The sequence below is a fragment of the Diabrotica undecimpunctata genome, chromosome 1 (assembly GCF_040954645.1).
Source record: "Diabrotica undecimpunctata isolate CICGRU chromosome 1, icDiaUnde3, whole genome shotgun sequence".
Taxonomy (NCBI): Eukaryota; Metazoa; Arthropoda; class Insecta; order Coleoptera; family Chrysomelidae; genus Diabrotica; species Diabrotica undecimpunctata.
Window position 1 is genome coordinate 136,963,733 of NC_092803.1, and position 27,450 is coordinate 136,991,182.

The 27,450-nt window shown below is 32.8% G+C and overlaps 1 protein-coding gene across 1 annotated transcript; it reads right to left on the bottom strand.

The window, feature by feature from the left end:
- Nucleotides 1-5,967: 5,967 nt before the first annotated feature.
- On the bottom strand, nucleotides 5,968-27,107 carry Nup50 (nuclear pore complex protein Nup50). The gene is made up of 5 exons (XM_072519982.1): nucleotides 26,795-27,107; nucleotides 24,803-25,514; nucleotides 11,241-11,579; nucleotides 10,960-11,179; nucleotides 5,968-6,342 (listed from the first exon to the last, which is right to left on the bottom strand). Exons 1-5 carry the CDS (start codon nucleotides 26,954-26,956, stop codon nucleotides 6,033-6,035), a joined length of 1,743 nt encoding a protein of 580 aa, XP_072376083.1. The 5' UTR covers nucleotides 26,957-27,107; the 3' UTR covers nucleotides 5,968-6,032.
- Between the last annotated feature and the right edge of the window lie 343 nt (nucleotides 27,108-27,450).

Genomic DNA, 27,450 nt, shown 5'->3' on the forward strand with positions numbered 1-27,450 from the left:
AGGGGCAAATCATTGAGGATAGAGTCCAAATTATGAACACGATAGAGAGTTTTTATAGACAACTATACAAAGAACAGCAATGTAACCGGAGTGGATCATTACCAAAGATAATCAATCAGGGATCTGAAATTTTACCGGACGTAACACCCAATGAAGTTCGAAGGTCAGTGTAAGAAATGAAAAACAATAAGTCCCCCGGAGGCGATGAAATAGTGGCAGATGCCTTGAAAGTGGCTGGAAAAAGATTATGGCAGGTCCTTGCCAAACTATTCACTAGATGTTTGCAGGAAGCAATAACACCAACCCAGTTATATAACGCAGAAATTATCATACTTCATAAAAAAGGGGATGCTACCGACCTCAGGAATTACAGGCCCATAAGTATACTTTCACATATTTATAAATTATTTACAAAAATAATTACGAAACGACTAGAAAATAAATTGGAATTTTATCAGCCCATAGAACAGGCGGGTTTTAGAAAAGGCTATGGAACAAACGATCACCTACTGGTAATAAAAAATCTTATAGAAAAATGCACTGAATATAATAAACCACTATCGACAAAAATTGTTGGAAGCCTTGACAGAATGCCGAATTGACTATCGGTATATAAATATAATTAAACACATATATCAAAACGTAACAGCCAGTGTTAGAGTGGGTGATCGTCAAACCCAGAAATTCCCGATACAACGTGGAGTACGCCAGGGGGACACCATATCGCCGAAACTGTTCACTACGCTTTTGGAATATATATGTAAAAGGGCAAAACTGACCGACAAGGGCATAAACATAAACGGAGAAAAGCTTAGCCATCTAAGGTTTGCAGATGATATTGTACTAATAGCTGATAGGATAGATGAGGCCAAAGAACTTTTAAATCAGTCTACCTTTTCTCGCTAGAAGGGGGATTGAAAATAAATATATTTAAAACCCAGATGATGACAAATCTTGTAGTCAGCGAAGATATATGCGTAGAAACAAGATCCATAGACCAGGTAATGGCCTATAAATACCTAGGTCATGAGATTCGCATAGGAAAAGATAACCAAACCGTTGAGCTTCTCCGTCGTATAAGACTGACTTGGGCAGCCTTCGGCAAGCTGAACCATATTTTTAAATCGTCTGATATACCAATATGCCTTAAAAGAAAAACGTTTAATCAGTGTGTTTTGCCAGTGTTAACTTACGGTGCGGAAACGTTGACCATGATAAGGAGAACAGTTCAAAAGATCCGTGTGTGTCAAAGGGCGATGGAGCGTGCTATTTTGGGCGTTTCACTACGAGACAAGATCCCAAATCGCCAGCTACGACAAAGAACAGGAGTGGCTGATGCAGTAGAGAGAGTAGCAACACTGAAATGGAACTGGGCAGATCACGTGGCTCGAATGACAGATAATAGATGGACAAAGCGGATACTGGAATGGAGACCAAGAGATGATGCCTACCGAAGCAGAGGTCGTCCACCAACACGTTGGACTGGCGATCTAAAACGTTGCCATAGGAATTGGATGCAAGAGGCACAAGGTCGAAATAGATGGAAAATTATGAGGGAGATCTATGTCCAGCAGTGGATAAGCGAAGATTGAATGATGATTATATCGTCGACACAAATTTATTATAAACAGTTCGTTGATATTTATTATTCTATTTTGCTGGTTTTGAGTTGAAGTTTTGAAAATATCTTCCATTAACTAAGTGAATAGCTTCGAGAATATTTTCACTTCTTTCACAACTTTACAAAAATTATTACAAACAGATTAACAATTAAATTTGACGGATATCAACCAGTAGAACAAGCCGGATTTAGAAAAGGGTACAGCACCTGTGACCGTCTATATACTTATAGCCTACTGATAGCCTAGAACTGTGGGTAATAGGATAAGCATTAGTCAACAACCGGATCGACTCCAAGTACACAATATCAATACATAATATTTCCTAACAAGCTGAAATGGTAGTGACGTTGGGTAATGGAATCGAAACACGGCCAGTAAAAATCAACCGAGGCGTAAGACAAGGAGACACAATATTCAAAATTATTTACAGCTGCCCTAGAAGAGATCTTTAAGTCAATAGACTGGGAAAATAAGGGAATCCCTATTAACGAAAGATACTTGAACCATCTTAGATACGCAGATGATGTAGTACTAATAGCTGACACGTGGAATGCACTGGATATGATGATTGAGGAGCTACACACAGAATCCCTAAAAAAGGACTAAAAATAAATTTCAGCAAAACTAAACTAATGTCAAACAAAGATGACAAACCTATGATAAACATCCAAGGGACAGAGATAGAACACGTAGATGAATATACACATCTGGGTCAAAATGTCAAGGTAAGCAAATAAAATCAGACTACCGAAATAAGCAGATGTGTAAAAATGGAATAGGCAGTTTTCGGAAGATTCTCATACGTACTTAAAAATAAAAATATACCTCAAAGACTGCGAACCAAAGTTTAATTCCTGTATCCTACCTGGTCTGACATATGGAGCTCAAACCTGGACATTCGCTAAAATAAACATGGAGAAGATCAGAAAAACTCAGAGAGCTATGGAAAGAAATATGCTGGATATCTCACTCAAAGACCATAAAAGTAATGAAGACATTTATAATAGAACAAAAGTAAAAGATGCTGTTGAACAGGCAGCTAAACTGAAAATGGGCTAGACATAACGAACGTCTTAAGGATGGTCGATGGAATAAAGAAATCGGAAATTGGCAAATGCGCTGGAGCGACGATATTAAAAGAACTGCAGGACCAATGTGGAAACGTCTTACAAACAACAGAGATGAATGGCGAGAATTAGGAGAGGTATATTCAGCAATCCGAATAGAGAGAAGGGCTTTTAAAAAAAACATCTTTCACTCCTTCATGATGCGCATTCTAGGATTCTGGAACGCTGTACCAGCTTGTACAGGTCTAGTTGATGGGTCCTCCTCATTCCTTGAACCATTGTTCGGTCGTGGTGACACTCTAAATATTATAAGCTTGCTGCCTCCATTGGCTGCAATCCTGTGCCATATGGACGACATGATGTAAGGATTTTTCCACCAGAGTTTTCATTTGGTCTGGCCATCGTGTTGGAGATCTTCCTCTTGATCTTCTCCCTTTCCTTCTACTACCAATAGTTCCATAGTCCCCGTTCTTCTGGCTATGTGGCCGAGGTAAATTAGGTATGCTCGTTTTACTTTGTTAATAGCATGTCCCTTATATAAAGATCTTCCAGAATTGACAGGTTGGTTTTATTTTCTATCCAGGACACGAGTAGAATTCTTCTATAGACCCACATTTCGAAGGCTTCGATCTTATTCCTATCGGTTTTTGGAGTGGCCATGTTTTAGCTGCGTATGTAGCATTGGGAAAAATAAGGGCATTGACCAACCTGAGCTTAGTATTCCTTGTTATTGTTTGGTCTTTCCATATTTTAATCAGTTTAGCTGTTGCGGTTCGGGCCATTGCTAGTCTACGCTTGATTTCTGAGGAACAATCGCCATTGTTGGTTATCAGAGAGTACACGCCATACATTCATTTGGAGTACACTCCAAACGAATGAATAGTTCATGGGTACCTACCACATATTTTTGGAATCACTGGAGTGTCTCCAAAAAGTATTTGCCGCCTGCGATCTAATGCCTTGAAGTTATGCAAGATATGATTGACTCTTTCCAGTTCCCTGTTACAGAGTCTGTAGCTTAAGTCTCCATGAAACAGTCCCATTGTATGCAGGAGTTCCCTTGACTGGCGTCTGTCCAGTAGGAAAGCCTGCTATGATTGTGAGCTGATTACGTTTACCCAATAGTTCCGGTCTATACCACATATACGTTCAATATACATTCTGCCATGTGTTTGACCGGGTATACCGGTAGCTTCGATCTTCTTGTAAATAGCTTCAAAAAGATATTCAAACGAAGTTCAACCAAAAAATAAAGAAGAATAGAAAACTATACACAATCTCAAGAAAATAGGTCGGATATAGAGTTTTAAAACTATAAGGTAGTCAAAAACCAAGCAAAAGTAGTAGTAACAAAAGCTAAAGCAGAAACGTATACAAATCTATACAATCAATTTGATACTAGGGAAGTTGAGAGGCAGACATAAAATAGCCAAACATAGAGCAAAGAAAGCAAAAGATTTTAATCATATTAGATGTATCTGAGATGAAAATAATACAATACTTACTAGTTTACAAAAAGAATGTCAAAAAGTCATAGAAAATGCACTTTGATAGTTTATTAAAGGAAGAATTTAACAGAAACCCAGTTGAGGTAACGGAAATAATGACATCAATATCAATGTTAACAAAATAACAGACGATGAAGGTGCTCATCCAGGATATGACGATAAAAACAAAGAATAATTTTAACCAGGGTAGTTTTGGAGGGGATGAGTTTGTTATTTTCTTCGTCACAAAAAGTATAAGCATAGTAAGGTAGACATCTGAAGTGAATATACAAGACATACAGGGGTATACCATGTGTATCAGAACATTAATTACTGAAATCTCGATCTCAAATTTATTATAAATATATAAATATAAATACAATACAAATTTTATATATAAATATAAATAAAAAACTACTAAACAACTGAGAGGGAAACAAAGTTCAATATAAACAGCCTTTACGCTGACAGCACACAAAAACTATATCAGAACAGACTAGACCAGAGACTTAATAGTTCATATGTAAACCACGACACAAATAATAACATACTTAAGGCCTACATAGTAAAATCGCATAAAGGGTGCTATATATGTAGTCTTAAAAAAAAGCGAAGTTACCCACGACAAAATAAGAGCATATTATGGTTTCTTATATATTTCTTCGAAATACTTCTGCCATTTTTCTGCTTCTATAGCTATATTAGCTGTCCGTTTTCGGTTACCTAGTTTTAAGTATTGGTACAATGGTTTTGGGAGGGTCGAGGTTCTTTTATAGGGCTGTAGCACCAATGATGATGACATGGTTTTGAGTTATGTCTTTTATTTTCTGTTTCTACCTCGTTCCTAATTTCTTCTACATTTTTATTTTTTTTTTCTTCGATTTAAACCATTTCTTTGCCTTTGATATTTGTATTTTTCTCGTTCCTCTTCTTTGCTTGTGCTTAACCATTTCAATCTTGTTTATTATTCTTATTTCTTCTTTCATTTTGCCAACCACTTTCTCTGCTGCATTGTTTATTCCTTGTTTGATTGTTTTTCCACTGTTCCTCCATTTGTTGTTCTTTGAACTGTATCTCTGTATTATTTGTTATGTCATGTATTGAGTTTTCATCTGCAACCTATCTGAAGCAATTTTCTTTGCCTATTTGGGCGTTGCAATCTTCTATAATGATTAGTATACCTTCTCCCGGGATTTTCTTCTAGTGTTTCATAGAACTTTTGTTTCGTCAACTTATCACTGTTTTCTGTGGGTGCATAGACATTTATTATGGACAACTTGTTCGGTTTGCTGTTTACTCTTATGCATGATATTCTTTCACTTTTCCCCTATCACCATAAAAGCCGTTCCTCCATATCCCTGTTTTTCTTCACCTGCATACCATATTACAAGTACTATTGAAATATTTCACGATCTAATTCTCCCGGGATTTTCTTCTAGTGTTTCATAGAACTGTTGTTTCGTCAAGTCATCACTGTTTTCTGTGGGTGCATAGACATTTATTATGGTCAACTTGTTCGGTTTGCTGTTTACTCTTATGCATGATATTCTTTCACTCATTTCCCCTATCACCATAAAAGCTGTTCCTCCATATCCCTGTTTTTCTTCGCCTGCATACCATATTACAAGTACTATTTAAATATTTCACGATTTTTTCAATATAACATGCAGAATACAGGCTATATCCATAAAACTGAAGAGTCTGCCATTCTATACTTACTTTTTATATTGTATCAACTACTTCATTCTTTTTAATCAGTAATTTCAAATGGGAATATAAAGAAAATAAAAATTATTAAAAAACAATATTGTATATTGACCATAATACAGGAGAAATAAAAAGATAAAAATCAACAACTATTTTTTGTATTTATTCAATGTCTCCAACAACTTATCAGCTTCTTCTGAAGACTTTACCCTTAACAAAACAGGAACTGGCGGGGGCTCCGATTCCGGAGTGGGAACGCATACCAACATAACGTCTTTTGTCCCTAGTCTCTTGGTAGGGATACTTTCCGACAAAATGCAATTCAGCAATAGGTTTCCGAGGTTGGTGTCGGCTCTAACTATCATCTGAACCTTTTCACTGTCTGGTATGGGTTTCAAATATAGGTTACCTACACCTCGATCGCCGAATTTGTCTTCTTTTTTCACGAATACTTTGCACCTAAAAAAAATGTTAATTCTTAAATATAGCACTATGAGAAAAGTCGCACAAGTACCCAATCTGATGAGTACACGACGATTGACAAAAATTGATAAAGATTAACTTTGAAATTTATAGAGTATTTCTTTGAAACCTTTTAATAATGAATATCACTGAATATGTAAAATTTAAAAAAATTGTTCTTATTCTATTATAAATTTATTATTTACTATCTTTAATGAACGGGGAAGAAAAGAAGAAAGCCTTTTTACAATACAGAACACAACCAACACAGCAGGCATACAACCACTATAAACGAATTAAAAATATGTAAAACGAATACTTTAGACAAATAAAACGGAAACACTGGCAGAGCTTCTCAAAACAGACGAAACACAACTTTCTACGGAACACAGAAAGAAATATGGATACTGATCAGAGGACAAAGAAAAGAGATGAACGAACTAATAAAAACGAGGAACACATTTCACACATTTAGAAGGAAACATGGGCAGACTGGTGACGATAATGAACCACCAACATCAGAGGTGACGGCAAAAGAAGAAATAAATATTGAGAGGAAGAGGACAGGGAAGCATTAAGGAAATTAAAAGACAGAAAAACACCAGAAGAAGACAGAATACAGAGAGACACCTTAAAAAGGTGTGGCGCCACAAGTTTGGTTAAAAGTAATGGCGGATACAGATATGTTAAAAATCTGAAAATACGAAGTTGTAGGTTTACTAATATTTTTTATTTATTTTCGAATTCTACATGAAATTTTATATAAACATGTGCATAATGTCCTACAAAAAACGAAGTATTTTCTAGATATTTCGATTTTATTCAAAATTTTGAAAAAATCCTAGTCTACATTGAATAACGATATATCATTTACTAACGAGGCTAGTGACTTTAAATTGTACCAATAAACAACAAGCGCTTGCCCATATGTCCCAACTCATTGATATTTCATACAGGGTGTTTTAAGCATAGACACCAACATGCACAATTTAAACCATTTAAGTTGCTTACAACACTGTTTTTTTTTATTACATTTTCTGAAGCATTTTTTTAAGCCAATTCGTTTAGTATCATATTTTCTCGGTCTCTCCAAACGACCTCATTAGAAATTGTGAGAGAGATCTTACTTTGTCGACCAGAACAATTAATCGCATTAAAAAAAAGCACAACTGGAAACCATTTTCATATCATTTGATGCAACACTTACAAATATATGATATTCCTCGAAGGGTACAATTTATTCTATGAATGATTTTTAATGAAGACCTAAGAGAATGAAGACTTCACAAAAAAGTTATAAAGCTATATAAAGTTGTTTTATCTTCTTCTTTTTGTGCCACTCCTATCGGAGATTGGAAATCATCAAGGCTATCCTGATCTTGTTTACAGCTGACCTAAAGAGTTCATTAGTGGTACAGCCAAACCACTCTCTCTGTTTTATAAGATGAAGCAAAGTTCAGAAAAATGGATTATTTAGTCGACATAATAGTCGATATTTGGTCTAATAAAAATCTACATGTTAGTATAAAACGTTATTTCCAAGACAGTCTGAGTTTTAATTAAAAAGTAGTTTGAAGGTCAAAGGTCAAAAATATGTAATTTTAATTATAATTATTATAATTGATTCCCAAAAAATATACAATATTCAATGTAAAACATGCCACAAGATAATAGTTTCGGCACTTTATTAGAGATAATAGGTTTTGCAGGATCCCTAAGTTAGATGTGGATACTATTTTACATACACTATATATAGTGCGCGCGAAAAGTATGGAAACAAAGATATTTGTGACATCCCGTATGATATAGTAACAAAATGTTGGTTATGTGTATTAGACGAACCAGCGATTCAAAATTCTATATTTTCGACGTTGCCAAAAATGGTAATATAATATGCGTATTTTAAATAGGACCACCTGTAGGTATATTATATAATACAATCTTCTGTTACAGTTTTTTAATTGCCGGTGCAATTAGTAAAAACATTTTTATTACAACCTTGATATTAACATAAAAAGAAAATAAAATGGACCGCTTGGTATTATACATTATACATTTATACATTTTAAAGTAGATGACTTTAAAATAATATTGCCAATATTGTTGAGTTGCGTTCCTGGGACGACTTTACTTATAAGATAGTTCATTCAATTACATGAAATCAACTTTAACTTGAGAATATCCGTCAGAAAAGATAAATAAATAAACGTACTTTAACCTTTAATTGTGGCTTATTCCCATTTAAATAGTAATTACTTTAAAATGCCACAAGAAAATAGCTTCAGAACAATATGAATTCACTATGAATTTTGACCATGACAAACGGCATGTGGAATGCATATTTTAGATTCCCTTGCCGACTAATTCATCAATCTGTCTGCTTTGCAAGTTGTAGAAAGCACAGTGGTAAAGATTTGAATTCAGTTTCGCCAGGTAGGAAATCTTATGATTTCTCTTGTTGTTTTTAAAAAAGTCCTTTCTGTATTTGTATGATTAGTATCAGTATAAGAAGGTTTTATTCTCAGTAGGCATTTCCTTAAATCAAGTAGGTTTTATTGTCAGTAGGTACGTTATGATTTACTGTCAGAAGATATGTTGTGATAGTTTTTCAAAATAGGCTTAACAGCGATAAATATCAGAATAAAATACAATGTTACATTTAACAGAGCGTCAAAATATTAAAATTTTAATACTAAAAGGATGTGGTGACAGGTAATAGTACCAAAAATTATAAAATTTGAGTGTGTTTTACTTGTGACATTATTGGTAGGACCGAACACACTAAGAGAGATATGAAATATTTAATAAGTATGAAGACAGAACGCCTATAGCACGTGGGACTGTATCAACAATTTTTCATAAATTTGAGGAAAGTGGACATGGTATTCCTGGTATTTCAGAAGAAACAAAAACCGACATTTTTTTATTGATGATTGAAGATCCTCATAAGGCAACTAGAATAATTGGAACCGAAAATATAATCAGTCAAACAACAGTTCGTAAATATTAAAAAAAAAAAAAGAAAAATGGCACCCTATAAAACAGAGAAACTGAATGAAGACGATCCAGATCGCAGAATGGATTTCTGTAACACAATTTTAAATAGACTTAACACTAATCCTAATTTTTTTAACCAAATTCTTTTTTTCTGATGAGGCTATTTTCCATTTAAATGGCACGGTCAATAAACAAAACTGTAGGTACTGGTCAGACGAAAGTCCGCATTGGATGGTGGAAACACATACGCAGTGTATCGACAAAAGATCAACGTGTGGACATGTATTAATAATACCATTATTTGACCTTATTATTGGGATAGAATCATAACAGGTGAAGAATAGTGGGTATTTTTAGAATTGGGAGTTAATTCCAGAATTAGCCAGACGTTCTCCTGATGATATAAATCCTCATCTCGTGAATAGATGAATTTGGTTTCAGCACCTTCTTATTATCTATGTATCCTCCACATTACATTTCGAATTCATTGGATTGGAAGAAGAGGAGCTATCGAATAGCCAGCAAGATCCCCGGATTTTATACCTCTTAGATTATTTTTTATGGGGTTATTTAAAAAGCAAAGTAATGTAAGTTATGTAAATCGGCCATAGACTATCCAAGAACTTCTTCTTTTTTATGTAGACATTACTGTCTATTTATCAATGTGCCTCCAGTAAGTTGTTGTTCCATCGTTTACGTGGTCTTCCTACTGATCGTCTTCATATTGGGGAACCGTCTCTTGCCGTCTTTACTACCCTATTTGATGTCATTCGACTTATATGATCGTTCCACTCTACTCCTCTATTTCTCACCCAGTCCTTGATGTTCTCCACCTTGCATCTATGTCGTATATCTACTTCTAGCTCTGTCCCATAGCGTTTTTCTATCTAATACTATTTTTATATAATTTACTATTAATATCTACTAATTTTTCTGGTTACTATCCAAGAACTGAGAGATAGAATTACAGAAGAGCACTAATTTCTCTAGAAACGATTAGAAAATTCTTAGATGAATTTTCATTCAGAATGGATTTCCGTTTCCAAAGACAAGGTGGTTATATTGAAAACCACCAATTTTTTTCTTTAGGTGCTTTCTGTTTATACAGCAATATTAATTACAAAATAAAAATGTTTTTCCTAACTTCTGCATATTAATGGTCAATACCTGCTATTATCAGATTAACAGATTATATGTTGCATCGGCAATAAAAAACTGCCAACAAGAGATAAAATGTAAAAATGTACGAGTGGTCCCATTTAAAAATACGCATATTATCCGTATATCTCAGAAATTTTACATTTGGCAACGTCGAAAATTAAAAATTTTAAATCGCTGGTCCATCTAATATACATTACCAACTGTACTAACTTGTTACTATATCATACGGAATGTCACAGATATCTATACATATCTGTCAGTTTCTATACTTACGCCACTATATTATAATACTATTTTACAAGCTGTCAAGGTTTACAAACTTCTAAAATCACTACAGAATGGGCAACTGGATAGTGATTTTAATATAAATATTTGTTTTCTTTTTTCCAATGTACCAGTCTAATATACTTACGTTTCTGTCACTTAAAATATATTCAATATAAATTAGTACAATACCTTGTTGTGTAAACATGATCCTTTTCTACAACCGGTGTAAATTCATTTGTAGGCGGTTCTTCCTCTTCCTCTGCATCTTTTTCCTTATTGTCGGTGGAAACTGGTTTTACTGCATTTGCGAATGTAAAAGGACTGGCAGAAGAAAATGGAGTAATAGTTTTCCCAAAAGAAAAGGATGGTATAGTTGTAGTTGTCTTCGTAGTATCATTTGCTGTGGTACCTAATAAAATATATTTTCTTTATGAATACACTTCTTTTAAAGTCCAAGACATTTCGCATACCTGCAGATGTAGAACTGGACATGCTTGTACCGAAGGAAAATGACGGTATAGGTTTTGTAGCCTCTTTGGCGCTGGACGCCGTTCCTAACGAAACTGGTGGTACAGTTGTGCTTGCGCCAGCTCCTACAGGCGATGAAACTGGTGAAGATTTACTACCAAAACTGAAGGATGGAATTTCTTTGGAAGCCTGTTGAGCTCCAAATGAAAAGGTCGGTGTGGTTGTACTTATGCTTTTTGCTGTTTCACTGGTTGTCATTGCCGCAGAAATTGATGGTTTTGCTCCAAATGAGAATGATGGTACAGTCGGTGTTGTTTTTGATGCTTCTTTATTTGTACTGACTAAAATATAATAAAATGGAATTGAAAGAAAAAATTAAAGAGTATTAAGTAGGTATTTAAATAATTTCCATTTTCACCAAGAGCATATTGTATTTTATAATATATATTTTCATGCCTCTTAATGAGTTTCCCAATGGATTCAGACTTGTTCGATGGGACTGAAGTCCGAGCCACTTACTGACCAATTCATCGATCAAATATCAACCTCATTCAAATAATTCAGTACCACACTCACAAAGTGTGGACGGATATAAATTAAGTTACAACCATCATCACGGAGAGCTACTACGATTGCCTATTCTTCGAATCACACTTTTCAGAAACAACATTTACAATATTCGATTATAATTACCGATAAGTCAACAATTGATGGAAAGATTATCAAGATAAGTATAAGATAAATAAGAAAAGGAGCTTATCTGAAAACTACTTGCAGAGCTTTAGAACAATACAATAAACAAATTCGCGAATGTGTAACGTGTCTATAAGGAAAAACTATAACCATAGGGAGTGGAAATTTGGACTGCAAATCAAAATAAAAAATGTTGCTGGTACATAAAAATTTGCTAATAATAAAAAATACTATACCAAAGCCGGCTCAAAATTGTGGGTACTAAATTACTCTTGATATATACACTCATGGACAAAAATATCGAATATTTTGGAATGTTCCAATTTTTTTTGTAGTCACTATTATTTCAAAATAATTTTAGATTACTGATAATACTCATCTAGTAGGCTGATGTACTCAACTGGTTTGAAATATTTTGATGTTTATTCAGTGGTTAGTGTCATTCGTACATTTTATCATAAAAATCCTTCTTCACGTAAAGGAAAAATCATACTAATTCGGTTATTTATAGTTTAATTTATTAAGTTTAATTAAATATTGTTTTGATTTAACTAAGTTTAAAACAAGTATCCCACCAATTCGGCACTGCGATGAAGTCCAAGTAGCACATATTTTAATTTTGTACAAAGAAGGATATGCACAAAAAGGTACCGCGAAACAGGAAATTTTGTAAGAAGGCCTGGTCAAGGACGTCCAAGGTGCACAACCGCAATTAATGACCGTTTTTTGGTTCTTAATTCTACACGAAATCGTTTATTGACATCGATGCACCTCAGAAATGAGCTATTAAATGTTAGACAAGTTAATGTGAGTTCACAAACAGTTACACGAAGATCAAAAGAAGCAAACTTAAAGCCCAGACGCCCCGCCAAAGTTCCACGTCTTCTCCAAAATCATAAAGCTCGTCGTTTGGAATTTGCAAGAACACATATTTAGTGGAATATCGACAACTGGAAAAACGTTCTTTTCACTGATGAGACCAGAATCCTATTATGAAAGCCAGATAGTCAAAACTACGTCTACAGAGGAGTTGGAGAACGATTCGCCAGCTGCAGTCTCGCCCAGACCGTTAGTTTTGAAGTTGATGGCATAATTCTTTGGGAAGGTATTAGTTGGGAGGTATTACTTGTGGAAGTGATTGGACAGATGACTGGTAATTTTTGTCATATGTTGGTTACATTGGATATGAAAGATTCACTTTAATGCACGATAATACTTGATCACATGCCGCTGCCATAGTGAGTAATTATCTTGATGAGGTCCAAATTCGAAGATTGGATTGGCCACCGTCTAGCCCGGATTTAAATCCAATACAGCACATGTGGTATCGCCTAAAACGCAGCATACGACAAAGAAATCCCGTTCCAAATACGATAGAGCAGCTTCGGCTTGCTGCACAGGATGAATGGAATACAATTTCCCAAGGATATGTCCAAAATTTACTTGCAAGCATGCTGAGAAAGATGCAAGCAGTAATAAGAGCTAGAGGGGGGAATACACGTTACTGATCATGCACTTCTTTCAGTTTAAACCAGTTCTTTAAGCAATTTAAATTATCATTTAAGTTTAAAGTAAAATAACCTTATTTACCTAATATTAAACATTTATTTTTTTCACAATTTTCTCCACATAAAAACTTAAAATTGTTCATTAAACATTGTTAAAATGTATCTATTTTACAATAAACGACTTGCTTGACCAAAATTTATTTTGAAAAAACAAAAATTTGAAAATTCCAAAATATTCGATATTTTTGTCCATGAGTGTATAATAAACTAATTTTTTTTTATTTTTAAAAGGGGTAAAGTACACTGGAGCAAGAAAAACCGTATATTATGACTATTTACCTATTTACCGTCTTACCAGTACGTAATAAATACTGCGTTAAACTGAAATAACAAAGCAGCATTGAATCAGTGATACCAGTCCGGTAAATTTAAATTATGCTTCGTGTTATGAAAAATGGTGTTAATAAAACCCTCGTGTTAAAAAGTGCCACAATCACACTAAAATGGTCAGACTCTCTTTATTCTTGAGGGATAGAGACATCCCAATGTTAAGCGATACGGCGTTAAACAATGGTTTCCATGTAAGTACCTATAACTGATATTGTTCTGAAGCTGTTTTCTTGTGGCATTTTAAAGTAATTACTATTTCAATGGGAATAAGCCACATTAAAGGTTAAAGTACGTTTATTGACGTTTCAAATACCACTTCGGAAATCGTTCTCAAAATAGTATTCTATGATAAAAAATATAAATTGAGAACGATTTCCGAAGTGGCAATTGAAACGTCAATAAACGTACTTTAACCTTTAATTGTGGCTTATTCCCATTTAAATAGTAATTACCTATAACTGGTTCTGTTTCATTGCTGTAAATATCAAGAATTATTTTTGTAGATAATTAAGTAGATATTTCTTCAACAAAAGTAGCTTGGTCTCAACCTCATAAACTTTTTTGTACGGGATTGTAAAATCCAGAGTATAGAAAAAACTTGACCATCATTTCTACGATTTTATTTCCTACAATTTTGAAACTACGCTGTATACAGAGCATGGAATGAGACTGACAAAAAATGCTGTTTTAGAAAACAAAACAAAACATTAAAAACAACAATTCACATGATATGAAAAGGCAGAGGTAAAGGGTATAATGCAGAGACATTGCAAAAAGGATGAAACAGATTATTAAATTATGTACATGTCGCTTTAGTTATAATAATAAAATAATCACTGTCTGAGTTTCGGAACAAACCTGTTTTTCTTTAAATAACCATGTATATTATGAAACCATGTCAAACTATATCAAACCATGTCGGTATCAATTCACATTATTATACATTCAAAACACTAGTAGAGGTAAACTTAATAATATTAATGTATTTATTTAAACATCACAGTGTTCAGATCTTTTCAGTTCTGTTATCGTTGTCGCTTAATATCTATTAATGATAAAAATTAATCACTAAGTTTTTTATAATTTGGCAAACTAGATATTTTAGTTCTATAAAATAGTCCAGGTGTCAAAGTCAAATTGTGTCAATACTAGGTCTAGTGTGCTACTCAATTACGTCCAGAATTTGCATTTTAGGCTGTTAATCTCACAACTTTTCAGAGTGGGGCACTTTCTCCTACATCAGTCCTGTATATGGCATGTCATTCTTCAATGTTGGTTTGATGTTTTGTGTCATGATCTTCTTTATCTACAAGCCGGAAATTTGGTAATACTGTACATAGGGCCTAACAAAAATCCAGAAGGCAAATTAATTTTTCACTAATTTAATCAAATATAATTCTTAAAAATTAATATTCCTCATTGCAGGTAATGGCAGCCATTGTCATGGCTGCGCAACCTGAGAGAGTGGTACGGATGTACATCAAATGAACTTTTCAGAGCAGCCGTCTCAAAAGTTCGAATAGCTATGATGATTGCCGACCTCCGCCGCGGAGATGGCACTTGAAGAAGAAGAATTGCAGGTAAAAGTTAGTCATGGGAAATACGGATCTTTTTGAAGACTTAGATCAATGATTTAGGTCTTCAAAAAGACCTGATTTTAGAAATCATGATCTCTCAACATCTCAAACTATAAGTTGAGGCCAGCTCTCTTAAGAAAAATATTGGGAAACTTGAATTCATCAAGTTAACGTGTTTTTGTCGAAAAAGATCAGTCATGTCAATGAGTTTTTGCGAAGAAAAGATTTGACAGTAGATTTGACTACACGAACCTTCAAGGTCTTTTAACGTTTGTGAAGTATTACAGAGAGTTTGCTATATCAGAAGCTATTAGTGATAGTAAATTCTTAGCAAGCCTTATTACCTGAGTTTTCAAAATGAATACAACGAAAAAAGATATAAATGGCTGATAAGCTGTGTAGCGATAAAGCTCTGACATATTCTAAGAATGTGTACCAAGTTGCCAATTTAGAGGTTATTGGCGGGGGATTGATTTTTAGAGTATTATTACGAAACTCAGTGACAGGTTTCAAAACAATACAGAATGAGTTTTATGTATGGAACGCTTCAACTATCTCGGAAACAGCTTGTACGATTTTTATAGATTTTGATATGTAAGGCTCTTATGATGCGGCCGAGATTATGGTGGTATTTACATTGTTGTCAGATCTTCCGTTTTTCTGGAAATCTAATGAACTTCCTTATTTCAAATAGAACATCCTGTATATTTTGCATTTTGAGGTCCATAAGAAATACTGATTATTTTTCGTGTAATGTTACCGATACGCAAAATCCATAATTTCGGGTTTATTGCTACATTTTCATTCGGCTTTGCCGAAGTTAAATGTTTAAACGAAATATTGAATAATTTTCAATAGTTTGTATTCTAATAATATCGTAACAAGGTCTACCTCAAAAGCTTAACAAAACTGGTGCAGTAAAAGATTTATTCGAATCATAGCGCAGAGAACCTACAGCAGCTGAAAACAAATCAATGTTAGGTATGTCAATATTTGAGTAGTAGAAAAATTAGGAATTTTAGAAAACCAGTAAAGGCGATTCTAGCAGATTCTGAATACAACAAGCCATACGATTTTTAAAACTTTGCAATACATTTTTGCAACATCTCTGACTGCTCAATTCCTCTTATCTCTGGGGTACATATTTTTCAACTCCTGAATATTGGCTGGTTTTGTTTTATAAACAATGATGTGTTTTATTTATCCATTATTATTTATGCAAACTATCTACATCTATCGAAATCATCATCTGACAACTCTTGAACTAATCTTATTTTAAATCGCGAAAGTAGAAATCCTAAGATTTCTAAGATTCTCTAATACGAAACCAAAATTCAGATTTTTGCTTTAATCTGTGCCTTCTAAGAATTACAAGGCAAAACAGACGATGCTAAAAGATGTAAAGAGAGATACGGAGAATCTAACAGTTGCATTCCACAACATATCTTCTCATCTAAGCAAAAATCCATGGCGAATTGGTTTCTAGTACTCATAAAGAGTATATCGAAATAAAAGAAAGACAGTTAAGATTTGATTTCACGAATAGTGCCTCTCTATATTCGCTTATATTCGCCTCTCGCCTCTCTATATTCGCGTATTTCATCCTAACAGGACTCATCAGAGAGACTGTTACAGAAGCTCTGAATAAGAAAACAAATATTTTCCGTCGAAAAAAGGCAACAATAAAATGGCTTCAGTATGGACTCTATAGCGACATCTGATAAGAAATCGCGAAAGTAGGAATCCGAAGATTTCTATTGACGAAACCAAAATTCAGATTTTTTGCTTTAATCTGTGCCTTCTAAGAATTGCAAGGCAAAATAGACGATGCTATAGTGTATTTTTATGTATGAGAGAGTAATAAAACAATAAATTATGTATGCAAATCCCTAAACTGTTGATACGGGTGACTCAATGAAAAACAGATATTTGTCAACAAGTTTACAGAAGTATATAGGAAAACAATTTTAAATTGAGTATGACCACCAGGTATAAAGGTTGGAGCAGAATAGAATACAATAGTTGTGAGGGTTACTAATCCCTAAATAAGGTTGCCAGTGTCGGAGTGATGGAGGTTAACAGGTACTAATGAATTTGCAAGAAATGTAAGATGTTTATTTTATTGGTTATATATAACCAATAAAAGTTTAATAAGTACCTACCTATTTGCAAAATAAAGTTTAATTCTTTAGATAAAATAAAACGTTTTATTTTATCTGAAATGAGTGCATTCCACGAAGTAAGGGTTTCAACAATCAAACATTTAATTCTTTAATTCCAGGAATCTACGACAGTAATTGACTAGATAATTACCTTCTAAACTTATTCCACAGAAAATGTGATAGTGGGTTTTTCCATTTTGTAGGAAGGTCCAAGTGGCGTATTCAAAATTCTTAACAGTTCACTAAAAGTAGGTACTTTAGTTGCAAGGTGCAGTTTATTGTGTATACTAGTGTTATGGAAAATTTGGAAGTGCCGTGTAAACGCCGAAAAATTGGTCCTCTAACAGTTAATGAAAAAACATTAATATTTAATTGTTTTAAATCATTTACAGACAAACGTTTATGTGAAAGTGTTGATGAGACCGTTGAGTTAGTTAGCAGTACACTTGGTGTTGGGAAATCTACGATTTACAGAGTTATTAAAGAAGAGAAATGTGGTAGTTTTCAAATGCCACGTAATGCTCCAGGGAAACCAAAATTTCAAATAGAATATCATTTTAAAGAAGGACTTCGACGGAAAGTGCATGAATTCTTCTTTAGACAAGAATTTCCAACATTGGATAAAGTTCTTGTCTCAGTTCGAGATGATAAGGATTACCCAGAAATGAGTCGAAGTACGTTATGGAAACTTTTAAAAGAAATAGGCTTCCGCTGGAAAAAGAATCCCAGAAAGTCTATTTTATTAGAAAGAAGCGATATTGTCATATGGAGAAGACATTTTCTAAGAACCATAAAGGAAATGAGAAACCAAAAAAGAAAAATATTTTATCTTGATGAAACATGGATCAACGAGGGTCATACACCAAATAAATTTTGGCAGGATGAAACTGTTACAAGTCAAAGGCACGCTTTTGTAAATAACTTATCTACTGGTTTAAACCCACCATCAGGAAAGGGACGCAGGCTGATAATAGTACACATTGGCAGTTCAGACGGTTTTGTTGAAGGTGGTTTATTAACTTTTGAATCAACTCGTACCGGTGACTACCATGAAGACATGAACGCTGATGTCTTTCAAGAATGGTTCGAACAAATGATAGATCTTCTTCCTAAGAACTGTGTAATAGTAATGGATAATGCAAGTTATCACTCCAGACTTATAGAAGGACTGCCCACAACCAAGTGGTTAAAAAAAGACTTGCAGAATTGGCTGAGTTCAAAAAATATTACGTACCATCCCGGATCTAAGGAACTTTATTCGTTGTGTGCCCTTCATAAAGAAAAATTTAAAAAATACGAAATTGATGAAATTGCCAAAAATCGTGGAATGACAGTACTTAGATCCCCACCATATCATTGTGAATTAAACCCGATTGAACTGGTATGGGCACAGATAAAGAGTGAAGTTTCAAGAAAAAATACCACTTTTAAAATTCATTATGTTAAACAGTTGTTTTTGGAGGCCGTAAATAATGTAAAACCTGAAAACTGGGAAAAGGCAGTAAATCACACTATTAAAGAAGAGGAAAAAATGTGGAAGCTGGACAATATTACTGATAAAATGATCGAGCCAGTTATTATAAATCTTGGTTCTGAAAGTTCATCTTCTGAATCTGATTTGGATTTGTAACAAGTAGCTGTAAGTTTTATATTAATATTTTTATTCATCTATTTAACATACCTTAGACGGTTTTAAAAACTCTTTTTCTCTTTTGTAATTTTTAAAAATTAAAAAAAATGTGAATTTTTTAAAACCCTTTTTAATGTAGGCCAGTCAGTTCTAATATAGTGTGTGATAAAAGAGGTCACTTTTGTTTACATACACATAACACTTTATAACACTGAAATAATTCATTTATTTTTTACAATTATTCAAAGTAATTTTTCAATTAATCTTGAGCACGCCCATGGAGTGGTCGGAGCTACCAGTTAAAATTATGCTAATTACTCTCTCGTTCATAAAAATAAACTATAAAAGATGTAAAGAGAGATAAGGAGAATCTAAAAGTAGCATTCCACAACATATCTCCTCATCTAAGCAAAAATTCTTGGCGAATTGGTTTCTAATACTCATAAAGAATACTAGAAACAAATAAATAAAAAGAAATAAAAGAAAGACAAATTGTCTTTCTTTATTTCGATATAATCTTTATGAGTACTAGATACCTCTTGTGTCTTTCTATTCTAATATTAAATTCTAATAGACTAATATTCGATTCTAAATATTATTTTATAAGGGAATAAACCACAATTGATTGTATTGGGAGTTACATTTTACATTTGTTTTGATGTTTAGACTTCCAAATGTCAAAACAAATGTAAAATGTAATTCATCTTACAATCAATTGTGGTTTCATCCAGCTAGGTCCATCCAGCTACGTATTATTTATCTTAAACATGCCACAAGAAAACTGTTTTTGAACCGCTTTATGAAGATTTTAGTGATGACAGTGAATCTGAGTAGCTTTCTGAGAACAAAGAATTTTTAGAAATGTTTTTCTATATACAAGGTGTTTCTAAATTCATGTGATAAAATTTAGGTGATTGCTCGTATGAAATTAAGATGGGTTATTAGTTATTTTTGCGTTATCTGTGTACTGTTTATTTTGTAACATGTACACAAACGCTGAAGTGGCCGACATGGATTTTGTGTATAGTATGGCAAATGGTAATTCTAGACAAGCTAGACGTCTTTATGCTGAAATACATCCACAAATTTGCACATCTTCACAACCGCTTATCCGAAACTGGAATGTTAAAAAGAAATTCAAACAACACTGGTCGTTTCCGGAAAGTTAGAAATCTACTTGAAGAACAAGCAATTTTAGTTGAAATTGATGTAGACCAGGAAACAAGCACTAGAAAAATTGCCGTCAATTGCCGAAATATCAGCCATTCATCTATTTGGCGAGTTTTAAAAGAGCAGCAGTTATATTCTTCCATATCCATATACGGGTTCAAGCTCTTTTACCTAGAGATTTTCCTCAACGAGCTAGATTTTGTGAATGGTTATGGTTAACACACGAAATGCGACAAAATCCTGATTTAAATAATATATTGTTTACAGACGAGGCACATTCTTCAAGAGTAGCCATCATAAATTTTTAGAATAATCACGTATGGGTTGACGAGAATCCCCATGAGCTTATAGAGCACCATTTTCAAAATGTTTTCTCAGTGAATGTATTGATTGGTATTGTAGGGGAACTTAATTGTGCCACTTTTTCTGCCTCAGATGGAATTGCTTACACCAGTTTTCTACAAAATGATCTCCCTAAATTTAAATGAATAGTCTACACGACGCCCGTAGTTTATCAACGATTAAAACTTGTATTCGAATAGTGTGTGGCACCATAAGAAATACCTCAAACCTTTGAACATGTACGGCAATCCACAACATGTATGCTACATATTACATTTTACATCTTTACTTTTTCCACTCTTTATTTAAAAAATTATAAATTATGATGTTTATTTTTATTTTCTCTGCAGCTATTGGTTTTGGGAAAAAAATTTAAGAATAAAAAAAAGTTTGAAACAAAACAAGGATTTTAAGTTAGCAAGCGCATTAGCTGAAGCCGAGATACAGACGTTGGATAACATTGTAGGAACAATGGGTAGAAATTAGCACCAACTAGCACAGAAAATGCTGTTTAGGGGGTGTGCTATACAGAGTGTCTTATAATTAATTGGACATTAGCTAATGGGTGATAGCTGACATCAAAATAAAGCGTTTTAGCTCAAATTGCTTAGGCAAAATGTTGCTAGTTTTCGTTCTACAGGGTGATCCATGAATATGTTTTTATATTATTTTTAGGGATATATTAAAAACTGTTGAAACGATTTAAGTGAAATATGGTATCTTGCTATTATTTAGTATGCTTAATATGTAAATCATATTAGTTTTATCATTGACACTAGGTGGTGCCATCTACTATAACATTGGTTCATTAATGTGGCCATAATTTCTTTGTCCGCCATGCATAAACATTCTAGGAAGAAAAACATGAAATAACATTCAATTCTACACAAAAAGGTATTCTTCGTCGTTTATAGATAGATTTACCTATAAAGGTAAATCGTTTCAATAATTTTCAATATATCCCTAAAAATAATATAAAAACATATTCATGGATCACCCTGTAGAACGAAAACTAGCAACATTTTGCCTAATCAATTTGAGCTCAAATGCTTTATTTTGATGTCAGCTATCAGCCATTAGCTAATGTCCAATTAATTATGGGACACCCTTTATACATGAGTGAATGAAAGCAAGACATGCACATATGCATGCAGGTATTATATAACAATCACATTAAGTGTATGATTGTTTAACAACATTCCTCAATAACATGTTTTTCTATGATGATTGATACTTCTGACAAGTAAAAAATATAAATTGTAGGTATCCATAAATTAAAAAAGGAATTTTTTGTACCAGCTTTGATTAAAATAAGTTTTATGAATTCCAATACCTGAGAGGGCAAATGAATATGAGAAGAAGAAAAATTCCAACTAATTTATATTTTATTAAAATTGTATCACATTGAGAAGATTAGTAAAATTTTAATTCTGTGTATTTATTTATTCATATAAAGGAATTACTCATTTTTCTAAAAAATATATATAGCAGGTCATAGAAAGGTAAGAACATAAGAAAAAAACATACTTATAGCGCTAACACATAAATCATGATATTTTACTAAAACTAATTAAAATAAAAGACAAAAAAAATCACTTGAAATGAAGGGAACAATAAAATAAAATATAATAGAACAATCTAAATCATAGATATTACCCTAACAATATAATTCACTCCTTTAAAGCTCTTGTAAAATGATAAAATAAAACTAACTCTGGTAAACCATTCACCAAACTAGTCACTTATATGAATTATGATCTACATTTGTGTGAGAGATAGATGGATAAAACACATTAACTGTTCTAGAATTTCTAACCAGGGTCATTATATTAATCCTACTCAAGAGATATGACAGTCAACAATTGAATGCAATATCTTAAAAAGATTTTTCAGATCACCATAAACTTTTCTGGTTTTAAGTGAGGAGCATTGGAGCAAGTCATAATTATATTCATCAATATGAGGAATGTTTAATTTAAAGGTTAGATACCTCAAAAAGTGCATTGTACTTGTTCGATTTTGTGGATATAACATGGATTCCAAACTGAAGAGGCACATTCTAAGATAGGTCTAACAACATAGAAGTCAAGCTGCATAAATGTTAAAAATCTCTAGTAAATCTCTTAATAAAACAGCAATCGCAGAGCTCTGGAAGCCATATTATCAATATAGAATGCAAAAGATAAGTCAATATCAATTTCCAGATCAAATCGATTAATCTCAATTAATTACTGTACTTAATTCTTGACAGAATAAATTTATTGATTTCATAATTGAAGTTCATATGTTCTCTTTCGGAGAAATAGATGCAGTTATACTTTTTAGCATACCAAGTCAGACTAAAGCAATAAACAATCATCAGTATTAGTAACATTTAAGTAAAATTAAAAACTGTCTCCAAAGCATAGAAACTTACTAAGTATATTGAAAAAAAAAAAAAACATGAATATCATTAACAAAAGTACTAAATAGAAAAGGTCCTACGTGGGGCCTCGAGGAACACTGAAATAACTTTCATTTTAGGAGATTGAAAATGGTTCTCCTTGACAATCAAGGATATGTTTGAAAAATAGTGGGCAAACAAGCTTAAAAAGGAACCAGTGATTCCTAAAAACTCCTTAGCAGGGCAATACAATTAACTTTATTAATTGCCTCAAAAATCCCTATAAATTTCATGTGTATCCTTAGATTAATCCAAGACACCTGACAAGAAATTCACGTAAGTAAGAAGATTCAACTCAGTTGATGTACACTTTTGAAAAGCAAATTGGTCACCAATTATGGTTCCTTTAAATAATTAACTCATGTGTATTTTGTAATAATACCTTCAAAAATCTTTGAAATGCAACTAAGGTTACATATGATTTTCCAAAAGTCAGGAAAAACACTTGATTTAAGATAAATGTTAAAAATGTTGTGTATTGGTCTGCTAATAACAAAATTGTGTCTATTTGAAAATCAAACTTTTTACAGATGAAAGTACATACATTATACTACTTGAAATTTTTTCTTTCTTTTTTTTTAATGGCTGCCAAACTAGTCCAATTTGTTGGTGGGTGTCATCATTTCTTGGAAACAAATTATACGACAGCCAAAAACAAAATGGTTTCATATTCTGTATGGAATTGGTTATGGTCGGTACTACAATGAAACATTTTTAAACAAAAAAAAAATGGCAGACTTTTGAATTTTTCAACCCTTTCAACCCAAAAAACCATAAAGAGACATCTAAAGAGTAAAATGCTGTTTGGTTCGTCTTGATAAGTGCAATAGTTTAAAAATACGAGTGACAATAAAAAAAAACAAAATTTCGATTTTTTGAAAATGTTTTGGAGGAACCTTACCTTAAAACAGTTTAGGTCACAAATTTCTCCAAAAATACTGGATATTGAAATATAAAACTCACTAATACAGATATTATTAAAATTAATCACAGCAGGGGTATTACATTGTTTGATAGAATAAACTGTTTGAAAATAGTCAGCAAACAAATTTAAAAGATCAGTGTTCAACAGTGTTAATCACCATAAAACATATTTGGTGGTAAGCTTTACATATGTTTTTTTACATAAGTACAATTTTCAAGTTAGCATACCTAATACTCCAATGTTTTTTGCTATCTGCTGACAATGATTCAACCTTTTTCATGTAAAAACCAGGCTAGATAAAAACCCCAATAATAAAGTATTAACTGAATATGAGTCCAGATAAGTACAATGGTTGTTAAGCTCCCAATGATGATGGTATCACAACACTGTAACTGCACATTCTTTTGCTACTTTATCTAGTATAATTCTGAAATTTTGGTGAAGTAATTATTTGTTTACTTATTAACCAATATAAAATGATTTCTTTTTCCAGTTACTGCACTGCCATTGTTATGTTTCTCATATATCATAAGCTCAAGAAATAGTAAAATACACTGCTATACTCCCAAACTCCAATAGCACTATAAAGGGAGACTATTATTATATATTATAATTAATTAATCGTGTTAAGCTTTGTATTCCAAATCAAAGAAACTAGATTGTAGTTGCCATAAGCTTAATGATTCACAATACAAATTATATAATAAATAACTGTACCACTTACCAAAAGAAAATGACTTATTCCCAGAATCTGCGCTGGCCTTGTTTCCAAAACTAAAAGTGGGTGTAGCTGAACTTGTGCTAGAAGTTCCAAAAGTGAATTTTGGAATATTTTTTTCTGAAGTCTTACTGGATTCATTTTTGGAAATAGATTGGAATTTTTCAGTGGTACTATCTGGAACATTAGTTGTAGGTTTAAAAGCAAAGGAGCTCATAGAAGAAGAGTCAGTTTTATTGTTCGTATCAGGGGGTTTTAGGTCTTTCTCCTTTTCTAATTCTGCGAAGTATTTCTCATAATCTCGAAATATTGGCTGTAAATTTATTAGTGGATTTGCATCTACATGACTTTTTATCCATTTTGATACACTCTCATTTAGACCTTTCAACTTTGAGTAATATTCATTTGATTTCTCAGGAGATGAGTTAGTAGGATTGTTATCTTTATTACTATTATTAGCTGTGCTTGCACCAAAAACATTTGTTGTCACTTTTTCATTTAATTTTCCACTCCCTGTTATAGGACTACTACTATACTTAAATGTTGAAGCATCATTCTTAGGTTTTTCTGAATTTCCACCTGTACCATTTACTTTTGGAGGGGTATTAGGTTTAGCCAGATTGGAGAGGAAAGAAAAAGCTGTGGATGTTGTTGGTGCTGCTTTTCCAAAACCCGTAAAACTGGTGAAGGCACTTTTCTTTTCACCATCACCACCATCCTGAAAAAGATTAATGTACTTTAATGTAATTTCATTCAAAAATGAGTAATGTTGCCCACATTGTTATGTCCAAATAATTTCTAACTTATAATTTCCATTAAAATGTTTTATTTTATTTTTGTCCCCAAAAATGGCAAAATATGGTTGACTGTTGTAAGTTCTCTGCCACAGAGTAGGCAGCTTAAGTCTCAATGATATATCCTCATTGTATGCACATATTCTTCGACTGGCACATTAGTAAGGAAGCCTGTTATGATTATGAGCTGATTCATGCTTGTTTTTCATAGTACTTCATCCCTATTAGCACATGTCTGTTCAATATAGATTTCCCCATGTGCTTGACCAAGTATACTTTAGTATACTTTTCCAATGGATGGAACATACCTTGGTCCAATGCTGGACCAAAGTATTCTGTGCTGATCCTCGTCTAGCAAGTTTGTCAGCTCTGTTGTTGCCACTTTTTCTCCAATGACCTATTACTCATACACAGTTTATAATGCTAATGGTTGACACCCTCAAAACTAATGAATAAATAATTGGTATTCATTTGGATTATAAAAAACTAGTATCAACAATAATAAATTAAGTACCTCATGGTCATATTAATAAAAAATAGCTACAGAAGTTAATTATTAACTGGAATAAAACTGAGAAAATATTATATCATAAATGTAAATATAGGAAGAAGCCATGTATTTAATAATGCAAAAAATATTTGACTTTTTGAAAATATTTTGATTTGAAAAAAAAAATGAATTAAGTAGGTACTTAGCAGTCTCAAATTGAAATATAAAAATTTTGAAAAAATACAAGAAAGAATAAAAGAAAAATGCAAATCCTTTAAAAAAAAATTCTTAGAAAAATATATCTAGAACATCAAGCATACAGTCAAAATGCAAAATGAAATGAAGTGAAATTTTTATGTATCTATAAAACTAGGAACAAAGTGGTTGAAAATATTATATAAATTCATCTATTTTACAATTATATAAACCATGTGGTTCATATATAGACTATAAATTACACTCATATATCAAAATATTTTGATTATTCTTAGTTCAAACATTCTTAAGTAGTAGGAATGCTGTTTATCAAATATATGTCAACTATGAAATTTGTACTGATGTACATAAAACACAAATTAAACTTTCGTCACTCGTTGCTTACATAACATTGTAGAACCGAAAATATTATCTTAAATCTGAAATAGTTTTGTTAAAATGTGGACATATTTTAAGAAGCAAGATCCTTTCACATGTATCCAACAGGTTATATCTTACCCTAACTGATGATATAGGATTCCTCCTTCTTGCCGTTTTTATAACTCTACTTTTCAAAGAATCTTCTGAAGCTCTTTGAAAAGTACCAGCATCTTCAGGGGGTTCTTCCTTGTCCCAATTTTCGTGATTTAAATCACTTGTGGCGCTACGTTTTCCAGCCATCAGTGTAACTAATGGAAGTTTTGTATATCTCAAAATAAGATTTACCTAAAACATTTATGTCTAAATAGAATTGTTTTTTAATAAAATATGTAAAACTAATAAAATCCGCCAAAAACGTTACTCGTTGTCAAACTGTAAACGTCAAAAAGACGTTTCATGAAAGATGTCAAATTTTTTAATGAAACAACTTTAATATGTGTTCTGTGAAGTGAATTTAGATCATAGAACCACCGAACAACATAGAACCCATTGAGAAAAATATTTTATATCATGGTACAATGAACATTTTATCCTTTAAGTTTACGTTTAAGTAGCTAATAAAAATTAAAGATTTAAGAAATCATAATAGGAGTTTGTAGTTAAAAAAACACACCAAATTGGTTAATAATAAATAATAAGAAACAGTATTGTTTCTTTTTCTGTGGTCTTTAGGTTACTGCATACTACTTTAGGACATACTGCATTAATTTTTCATGGCAATATTATTGTACTTT

Coding starts and splice junctions, on each gene's coding strand:
- Nup50 (XM_072519982.1), bottom strand. CDS start 26,956: ATGGCTGGAAAACGTAGCGCCACAAGTGATTTAAATCACGAAAATTGG. Junction 11,180..11,240: donor GTCCAGTTCTACATCTGCAG/GTATGCGAAATG, acceptor ATATTTTATTAG/GTACCACAGCAAATGATACT. Junction 6,343..10,959: donor GATCATGTTTACACAACAAG/GTATTGTACTAA, acceptor CATTTTTTTTAG/GTGCAAAGTATTCGTGAAAA.